Raw genomic sequence first — 10,929 nt, forward strand, 5'->3', positions numbered from 1 at the left:
AGACGCAGATCTACTAGAGAATGGACTTGAGGATACAGGGAGGGGGAATGGTAAGCTGGGACAAAGTGAGAGAGTGGTATGGACATATATACACTACCAAACATAAAATAGATAGCTTGTGGGAAGCGGCTACATAGCACAGGGAAATCAGCTTGGTGCTACGTGACCACCTAGAGGGGTGGGATAGGGAGTGTGGGAGGGAGGGAGACGCAAGAGGGAAGAGATATGGGGACGTATGTATAACTGATTCACTTTGTTATGAAGCAGAAACTAACACACCATTCTAAAGCAATTATACTCCAATAAAGGTCTTAAAATTTTTTTTAAATCAATAATCTAAACTTCCACCTTAGGAAACTAGAAAAAAAGGCAAATTAAATCCACAGTAGGCAGAAGAAAAGAAATAAAAACTAGAGGAGAAATCAATGAAATTGAAAACAGGAAATCAAAGAGAAAATCAATGAAAGCAAAAACTAGTTCTTTGAGAAAACCAATAAAATCGATAAGCCTCTAGGCAGGCTAACTAAGAAAGGAGATGACCAAAATTAATAATATCAGAAATGAAAGAGGGGACATCACTACATGTACAAATACAAGAGTCATTAAAAGGGTAAGAAAGAAATACTATGAACAACTGTATGCCCCAAAATTTGATACCCTAAAGGAAATCAACCACTTCTTTGAAAGACACAATCTGCCAAAATTGACACAAGAAGAAAAGGACAATCTGAATAGGCCTATATCTATTATTAAAGAAAGTGAATTAATAATTAACTTTCTGAAACAGAAAGCACCAGTCACAGATGAGTTCACTGGTGAATTCTACCAAGCATTTAAGGAAGAAATAATACCAAGTCTCTACAATCTCTTTCACAAGACAGAAGCAGAAGGAATACTTCCTAACTCATCCTATGAATCCAGAATTACCTTAATACCAAAAGCAGAAAAAGATATTATTAAAAAAACTATACATTAATCTCTCTTATAAACAAAGATGCAAAAATCCTCAACAAAATAGTAGTAAATTGAATCCAACAAGGTATAAAAAGAATTATACAACATGACAAAAGTTTATCCTAGGTAGCAAGGATGGTTCACCATTCAAAAATCAATTAATGTAATCCATCATATCAACAGGCTAAAGAAGAAGAACCACATAATCATATCAATTAATGCAGAAAAAAAATTTGGCAGAATCCAACACCCACTCATGTTAAAATAAAAAAAAGAAAACCTCTCAGTAAACCAGGAATAAAGGGGGGAGTTCCTCAATTTGATAATGAATATCTACAAAAAACCTACAACTAACATCATAGTTAATGATGAAAAACTAGAAGCTTTCCCACTAAAATCAGGTACAAGGTAAGGATGCCCCCTCTCAGCACTCTTTTTCACATTATACTGAAAGTCCTAGCTTAAACAGTAAGACAAGAATAGGAAATGAAAGGTATATTGATTGGGAAGAACGAAATAAAGCTGGTCTTTTTTCACAGATAACTTGGTTGTCTATGTAGAAAATCTGAAGGAACCGATAAAAAACTCCTGGAGCTAATAAGCAATTAAAGCAAGATTACAGGATACAAGGTTAACATACAAAAGTCAACTTATTTCCTATATACCAGCAATGAAGTAGAAATTGAAATTAAGAACACAATACCATTTACATTATCACCCCAAAAATGAAATGCATAGGTACAAATCTAACAAAATATGTACAAGATCTATATGAGGAAAAGCACAAAGCTGATGAGAAAAGTCAAAGAACTAAATAGAGAGATAGTCCATGTTCATGAATAGGAATACTCAATATTGTCAGAATGTCAGTTCTTCCATTCTTGACCTATAGATTCAATGTAATTAAAAAAAAACTCCAGCAAATTATTTTGTGGAAATCAACAAACTGATTCTAAAGCTTATATGAAGAGGCTAAAGACCCAAATTGGTCAACTCAGTATTTAAGGACAAGATCAAAGTCAGAGGACTGACCCTGCCCAACTTTAAGACTTACTATAGTAATCAAGACGGTATGGAATTGGTGAAAGAATAGATCAATAGATCAATAGAAAAGAACATAGAGCCCCAAAATGGACTCATATAAATATAGTCAACTGATCTTTGACTAGGAAGGAAAGGCTATACAATGGAGTTAAGAGAATCTCTTCAACAAATTGTGCTAGAACAACTGGATATCTACATGCCAAAAAAAAAAAAATAGAATCTAGAAACAGACCTTACACCTTTACAAAAATTAACTCAAAATGGACCAAAGATCTAAACATAAAATATAAAACTCCTAGAAGATAACAAAGGAGAAAATCTAGGTGACCTTGGGTTTGGTGATAAGCTTTTAGATACAATAGCAAAGGCACAGTCCATGAAAGAAAGAATAGATAAGCTAGACTTCATTAAAATTAAAAATTTTGCTCTATGAAAGCTCTGATCAAGAGAATGAAAGACAAGTCACAGACAGGGAGAAAATATTTGCTAAAAACTTATCTGATAGCGGACTGTTATCTAAAATATACAGAGAGCATTGTAGACAAGATGGTGGAACAGAAGGACTTGAGCTCCCCTCCTGTCACGAAAACACAAAAATCACAACTAACTGCTGAACAACCATTAACAAAAAAAGACTGGGACCGGTCTTCCCTGGTGGGCAGTGGTTGAGAGTCCGCCTGCCGATGCAGGGGACACGGGTTTGTGCCCTGGTCCGGGAAGATCCCACATGCCGTGGAGCAGCTGGGCCCATGAGCCATGGCTGCTGAGCCTGTGCGTCCAGAGCCTGTGCTCCGCAACGGGAGAGGCCACAACAGTGAGAGGCCCGCGTACCGCAAAAAAAAAAAAAGACTGGGACCTACCAGAAGAGATATTCTACATCCAAAGACAAAGAATAAGCTACAAGATGGTAGGAAGGGTGCTTTCACGATAAAATATACAAAGAACTCTTCAAACTCAACAAGAAGAAAACAAACAACTCAAAAAATGAGCCAAAGATCTTAACAGGCACCTCATCAAAAATATACCGATGAGATACATATAAAAAGATGCTTGTGATATTATGATTTATAATAAGAAATATATATTTGGTCTTCATCCCCATTTCTGGCACAGAGCTCCTAAAACCCTTAGAATTTCCTAAGTGATGAGAGCAACAAAGTTGTCTTTTGTTCTGTTAATGAGGTGACTTTTGGACCACACCTCTGGTTGCCAGGAGAACCAACCATGTGATTAGAGGGTTGGAACTTTCAGTCCCAGTTCCCTGACCTCTGGGGAGGGGAGAAGGTTTGGAGGGTGAAATCAATCACTGATGGCCAATGACTTAACCAATCATGCCTATGTAATGAAGCCTACATAAAAACCCCAAAGGAGAGGGTTCAGAATTGGGGAACCAGAACACTTCCACCATGCCAGGCCCCAAACTTCATGAGGACAGAAGCTCCTTTGTTCAGGACCTCATCCTATATGTCTCTTCATCTGGCTATTTATTTGTATCCTTTAATATACTCTGTAATAAATTGGTAATCTAGTGAGCAAACTGGTTTCCTGAGTTCTGTGAGCTGCTCTAGCCAATCAACTGAACTCAAGGAGGGGGTCATGGGAACCTCTGATTTACAGCCAGTCTGTCAAGTAACAACTTGGATTTGCAATTGGCGTCCTGAGTTTGAGGGGGATCATTGGAACTTCCAGTTTGTATCCAGTTGGTCAGAAGTACAGGTAACCATCTGGGCTTGCGACTGGCAACTGAAGTAGAGGGCAGTCTTATAGAACCGAGCCCTTTCCCTGTGGAATCCGATGCTATCTCTGGGTAGATAGTGCCAGAATTGAATGGAATTGTAGGATACCCAGCTCGTGTCCCAAGCATTGCTTGGATACAACTCTACACATTGGAATTGGGTTCAGAATCTTTAATGCTCTATATCACATGACATTAGGGAAATTAAAATTAAACAACAATGATATGTCACTACGCACCTATTAGAATGGCTCAAGTCCAGAACACTGATAACACGAAATACTGACAAGGATGCTGAGCAATAGGAACTCTCATTCACTGCTGGTGGGAATGCGAAATGGTATAGACACTTTGGAAGACAGTTTGGCTGTTCTTACAAAACTACACATGCTCTTACCATATGATCCAGCAATAACTCTTCTTGATACTTACCCAAATGATATTTACCCAAATGATATTTACCCAAAGGTTATGTTGATATTTACCCAAATGATATCTACCCAAAGGTTATGTTCACACAAAAACCTGCCTAAGAATGTACACAATAACTTTATTCATAATCACCAAAACCTGGAAGCAACCAAGGATGTCCTTCAGAAGGTGACTGGATAAATACACTGTAGTACATCCACACAATGGAATAGATTCAGTGCTAAAAGTAAATGAGCTATCAAGCCATGAAAAGATATGGAGGGAAATTAAATGCATATTAGTTAGTGAAAGAAGCCAATCTGTAAAGGCTACATACTATATGATCCCAATGATATGACATTCTGGAAAAGGCAAAACTATGGAGACAGTAAAAATATCAGTGGTTTCCAGGGGTTTGGGGTGGAGGAAGGGATGAACAGATGGAGCACAGAGGATTTTTAGCCTAGTGAAATCACTCTGTATAATACTCTCATGGTGGATAAATGTCATCATATGTTTGTCCAAACCTATAGATCTACAACACCAAAGAATGGACCCTAATGTAAACTATGGACTTTGGGTGATAATATGTCAATGTAGGTTCATCAATTGTAACAAATGTACCCTCTGGTGGAGGATGTTGAGAATGGGGAAGTCTATGCATGTGTTGGGGCAGGGGGTATATGAGAAGTTTCTGTACTTTTTGCTCAATTTTGCGGTGAACCTAAAACTGCTCTAAAAAATAAAGTCTATCAAAACAAAACAAAACAAATCATAGTACCTTTAGGAAAAGAACAACACCCTAAAGAGTTCAATACAAATTTTAAAGAAACAGCTAAATAAACACTGGAATGATTTTCTCTACTTTCTTTGCCTGTCAAAACTACATATCCTTCAAAGTACAACTTGAACACCACTTTCTCAGTGATGTCTTCCTCAACTTCTGGACATACTTAGTCATTCCACTTCCTGCGATCCCATCCTGCTATCACAGTACTAACACCATATTATAGAGTAGGAGTTCTCAAATTTTAGTGAGCATCAGAATCACCTGGGAGAGCTTGTTAAAACAGGTTTCTTGTCCCAGCCAAGATCCGAATTTGGAGATTCTGAGTCTGAAGCCTATGAATTTCTATTTCTAACATCCTCCCAGATGATGCTAATGCTGTTGGTTCGTGGACCACACTTACAGTAGCAGTTATGCTTTATTCTACACATGGCTGGCTCCCATAAGACTGAGAGCTCAACAAGGAACCTCATCCAGCACACAGTAGGCACTGAATAAATGTCTTACTCTTTTTTGCTTCTTTTTATCAGCCTCTTCCTGTAAGTTTTGAAGGGCGCTTTGCATGAGCTTCATGTTCAAGTCCTGATCTTCTCTGTATTCCTGCTGAATATGCTCCATCTTCTCTTGGAGGGCTTTTTGCAAAGTAGCCCTTATTTCCTGTTTTGTCTTCTGTTTCTTTAGCTTATCCTGTTCATTCTCAAGTTTCGCCTGTGCTTTGTCATTTTCCTATGGTAGAACAATAGTGAAGATACTGCATCAGTACAGTTGGACAAAGCAAAGAAGTTAATGCATTTCATTTAAGAGGTGAGAATAAACGGTTTCTTGGAAACACACACTCCTGGGTGAAAAGGTACTATAAGAAATAAAACTTGCCTTTTCATTGCTGAATCAGCAATATGGCTTTGTGAAATTGCTGTCTGTGTGTGATTATAAAGTAATAAATAGTTGTGGTGTTCAAAATGCAGAAAAGTATAAGGATAAATCACTTTTATTCTTAATACCCATTCACCCACTACGATTCTCAACGTTTTGGTGTATTGACCTTCCAGATTTTAGTCTTCTATGCACATCTGCACATCTAGATTTGGATACATTATTAACCAGCAATAAGGGTCCAGAAATGGAGATGTCCACATCAGCTAAATATACACAAGTAAATTAAGCATTTTGTTCTTTAAAAGCTCTCCCCCATTCCTCTCATTTTCTTATCTATCCGACCCTCCTGGCTAGCTTAACTGCCTGACTAATCAGTTTTAACTGGGGTACCACTGCTGTTGGGTTCTGTGAGTTTGGTATAAACTGAGGCATTAATCCTCCTGTCAAAGGCATTTGCACTCTCCTGGAGGGATAAGTCCTTGCCCAGCAGGGACAGGAGATGACACATTTATAGTGAGGAGGGATACAATCCCCAATTGACTTGATCTGAGACTCACAACAGCCATGACTGCCACGATTTCTGGCTTGTGAGAGGGAAGTTATATGCTAGACTTCTCCATTAATGTCATGAGAGTAAATCCACACTGAACTGTGAAGGGCAAATGAAACAATAAAAGTAAAAATGCTCTGCAATATTTAAGGAAAAATGATGGATATCAAACATGAAAGCCAGTGGGATAGCAGGCCACACTTTTATTTATTTATTTATTTTTCATTCATTTACTTATTTGGCTGCACCAGGTCTTAGTTGCCGTGTGCAGGACATTCGTTGCGGCATGCGGGATCTTCAGTTGTGGCATGCAAACTTTTACTTGTGGCATGTGGGATCTAGTTCCCCAACCTGGGATCAAACCCAGGGCCCCTGCAGTGAGAGTGCGGAGTCAGCCACTGGACCACAAGGGAAGTTCCAGGCCACATTTTTTAAAAAGTAAGGTTGACTATACCAGGAGGCAGCAATCAGCCAAATCAGACCATGAAGCAGGTAAAGATGGTATGGGGAGAGAACTGCTCAAAACTAAGAGACCTAAAAGCAGTTTACTATGTCTTAGTTTCCCCAGGATAGTTCTGATTTTACACTGTTGCGCTTATGTACTGAATTAAATGCACCCCTTTCAATCTCAAATGTGACCAGATTTGAATAAGAAACAGTGACTCATTCTAAAAGAGACTTATAAGAGGACAACAATGTTTGGATCCTGACTTAAATGTCAAATAACTTAGACAGTGATGGAAATTTGACGCTGATTTTAGATAACAATGAATTATTATTAATTTTTTTTAGGTTTGATATTGGCATTGTATAAGAAAATGTCCTTAATCATGTTGTTGAGATGCATACTTGAGATGTATTTAAGGGAGAAATGACATGTCTGGGATATATATATATATATATATATATATATATATATATACACACACACACACACACAGACACACACACACACACACACATATATATTTTTGGCTGCGTCGGGTCTTAGTTGTGGCCCACAGGATCTTCACTGAGGCACACGGGATCTTTCATTGCAGCATACGGGCTCTTTGTTATGGTATGCGGGCTTCTCTCTAGTTGCGGTATGTGGATTTTCTCTTCTCTAGTTGTTGTGCTTGGGTTCCAGAGCACGTGGGCTCTGTAGTTTGCAGCACGTGGGCTCTAGCTGAGGCACGCGAGCTCAGTAGTTGTGGCACGCGGGCTTAGTTGCCCTGCGTCATGTAGGATCTTAGTTCCTTGACCAGGGATTGAACCTGCGTCCCCTGCATTGTAAGGTGGATTGTTTACCACTGGACCACCAGGGAAGTCCCTGGGACATATTTTAAAACAAAAACGGAAGGGGGTAGAATATAGGAAATAAACATGTCAAAATGCAACAGCTGCTGAAACTGGGAGATCAGTACATGAGTATGATCATTGTACTCTCCACTTCTGTGCATTTGAAAATGTTCATATTATTATTTAATATGACATTACTGTTATAACAAATGTTATAACATTAAAAAGGGTGGAATAACATTCTTGAAATTACAAAATAATAGAGATAAAGAACCCATCAGTGGCTCCCAGGGGTTAGGGTTGAAATAAAATTTATATTTTAAGGTAGGACGAAAATGTAAGCATAAAATTCTCTCTCGGGCTTCCCTGGTGGCGCAGTGGTTGAGAGTCTGCCTGCCGATGCAGGGGACACGGGTTCGTGCCCCGGTCCAGGAAGATCCCACATGCCGCGGAGCAGCTAGGCCCATGAGCCATGGCCGCTGAGCCTGTGCGTCTGGAGCCTGTGCTCCGCAACGGGAGAGGCCACAACAGTGAGAGGCCCGTGTACCGCAAAAAAAAAAAAAAAAAAAATTTCTCTCTCTCTCTGTCCATTTGGGCCTCCTCCCTCCCCCTTTACAGTGCAGTGTGCATCTTCGTTATACATTAACCAGACCTCCTCAAAGATGGGAATGCCTACTTCATGGCAAAGATCAATTTTTTTTTTCTTTCTTCTGACGCCAGCAGTAGAACTTTATAGAAGATTAATATTCTTTCCCAACTCTGTAAGGGGTCATGGTGACTTACTGCTTGCTTTGTACACGCTTACCCGGACTATGTATCTCTGGTGAACTTATGTAAAATGTCAGTGTGTCATTTTGATGTATGATCCTCTGTCTTGAAAATGTATATGACTGTGCCTTCAACTACTAACAGGTGGAACAATTCTCAGAGCTTCTGAGAGTCTGTCTCTTGTATTATAATCCTTAGTTTGGCTTGAATAAAATTCTCTTTTTCTTCTTAACTTGATTGTTAATTGAATTGTTTTTGACAGAAGTTATAACAATAAAGGAGTAGCTGGAAGGAGTTTCTTTGAATGACGGAACAATTCTGTATCCTGATTCAGTAGTGGTTACATGAATGTAGTGGTTATATATGGTAAAATTTCATAGAACTATACCCCTTCCTCCAAAGAGTGCATGTAAAAGCTGGTGAAATCCAAAGAAGGGTTTTTTAGTTTAGTTAAATAAGGGAGTAACTTTAGTTGAAAGTATTATACCAGTATAAGTCTTTATAAGTCTATATATATAATATTTGGTTATGTAAAGGTACACAGAAACTCTAGTATTTTTGGCAACTCCTTGTTAAAGTTATTTCCAAAAAAATTTTTTTTAAATGTAAGGTAGAAATAGAGATAGCTAGGTGTGCTATAAAAAATAAATATTTTGTCTTTGCCCCTGGTTCCTGGCACATAGCTCCTAACACCCTTGGAATCTCCAAAGTGATAAGATTATCTTTTGTAGCCTAATGAGATGACCAGTGGCTGGACCCCCTAGATAGCTTCAGGATGGGAGATGATAACTAGAAAGATCAAACCATGTGATCAGAGGGTTGGAACTTTAGCTCCACCCCTTGACCTCCAGGGAGGGAAGAGGGGCCAGAGATTGAGTTCAATCACCAATGGCGACTGAATTAATCAATCACGCCCATGTGATGAAACCCCCATAAACCCCCAAATGACGAGGTCCAGAGAGCTCCTGGATTGAACACATCAAGGTGGTGGGGGCCTGGAAGCTCTGTGTACCACCCCACATACCTTCCCCTATGCATCTCTTCCATTTGACCATCTCTGGGTTGTATACCTTACAATAAGCTGGTAATGGTAAGTAAAGCACTTTCCTAAGTTCTATGAGCTGTTTTAGTGAATTACTGAAACTGAGGGGGGAGTCATGAGAACCTTGGACTTTGTAGCCAAGCTGGACAGAAGTGTGGGTAACCTAGGGACCCACTACTTGCGATGGGTATCTGAAGTGAGGGCAGTCTTGTGGGACTAAGGCCTTCAACTTATGGAGTCTGACACTAACTCCAGATAGTATCAGAACTGAATCAAATTGTAGGACACCTAATCAGTGTCTGCAGAGCATCAGAGTATTGTCTGACGTGAGAAAAAACCCCACACATTTGGTGTCAGAAGTGTTGTGAGTAAAACTGGCTCACTAAGTATCTTACACCAGAGGAGGGGGTATATATAAGGCCATTTGGGGGCCACTATTTTGATTTTCTTAGAGATCTTCTACTAAACTCTTCAAAATAAAACAATCTTAAACCCAGAGAAGATTTCTGGCCTCTGCATGTACCCTACCTTTGATGTTTCTTATGGTTTCAAATTTCAATACTTGGGATTTCCCAGGAAAATATTACCATCTTCCTAAATTTAGTGGTATTAAAGTATCAGATGTTGAAAGCTTTATATACGTATAAAATTGCTACCTTTTTGAGTGCTTGCACACATTTCCATTGACAAGTCTAATTTGTATATACTAGGGGTAGTGATCTTGTAGGAACAAAATTATTGATGCTGGTAGTCTGGGGGCTCACTGTGGCTGTTGTATAAGCACTTTATATAGGATTTGGAAACTATCAATTATCCATATCAAAGAATGGGGGGATGTTGCCAAATTGCCACTAGGCTTCATTGGCACTGCCGATGATTATCCCATTTCATCCTCACAACAAAGACAAGTGCCCTTTGCCTCATTTTGTAGATGAGGAAAAAATCACAGTAGTGAAGTAACTTGCCCTATACAATGAGATGGCACTGTCAGTTGGGTCTTGGAATCCAAGGCTCTGACCATGGTCTGTTGCTCTGTGAACGAGCCTTGGCCATCAGGCAAACTACAGTAGCAGGCAGGCAAACTGTGTATTCTAGCCAGAGTTCATCGTCCTACCACAAGCATTTCAAAAGACCCACCACAAGGCGCGCCTCCTCCTCCTTCAGCCGCCGCGCTGCCTGCCTTTGCGCCTGGATGCTGGTGATCTGGGCATTCAGCCCCAGCCGTGTGTTCTCCACCAGCTCTCTCTGTCTCCTCGCCTCTTCGGCTTCTCGCTTCTCTTTGGCCAGTCGGTCTTCCTCCCAGAGCTTGGAGAACATCTGCTCTTCCACCAGCTTCTGCCTTTTCAGCTCCTCCTTAAATGCTATCTGTGCTTTCTGATCCTTGCTCACTGCCTTCTGATGGATACAGAACAACTCAACACGGAGCTCCTCACAGCGTTCCCTGAAAGGACAATTTAAAAAAGAAACCCAGCCTTTCCTAA

General features: G+C 39.7%; 1 protein-coding gene across 1 annotated transcript in view; it reads right to left on the reverse strand.

Annotated features, from left to right (window-relative positions):
- CFAP53 (cilia and flagella associated protein 53) overlaps window positions 1-10,929 on the reverse strand; it is a gene marked incomplete at its 3' end in the record, with an annotated part of 68,810 nt that overhangs the window by 24,653 nt on the left and 33,228 nt on the right. The window contains exons 4-5 of the mRNA XM_079718131.1: window positions 10,586-10,889; window positions 5,439-5,657 (exon numbers count right to left, since the gene is read on the reverse strand). Coding sequence (XP_079574257.1) covers window positions 5,439-5,657; window positions 10,586-10,889 — 523 coding nt within the window. The remainder of the gene's footprint in view (window positions 1-5,438; window positions 5,658-10,585; window positions 10,890-10,929) is intronic.

Source organism: Hyperoodon ampullatus (genome assembly GCF_949752795.1).
Source record: "Hyperoodon ampullatus genome assembly, chromosome: 13".
Classification (NCBI taxonomy): Eukaryota; Metazoa; Chordata; class Mammalia; order Artiodactyla; family Ziphiidae; genus Hyperoodon; species Hyperoodon ampullatus.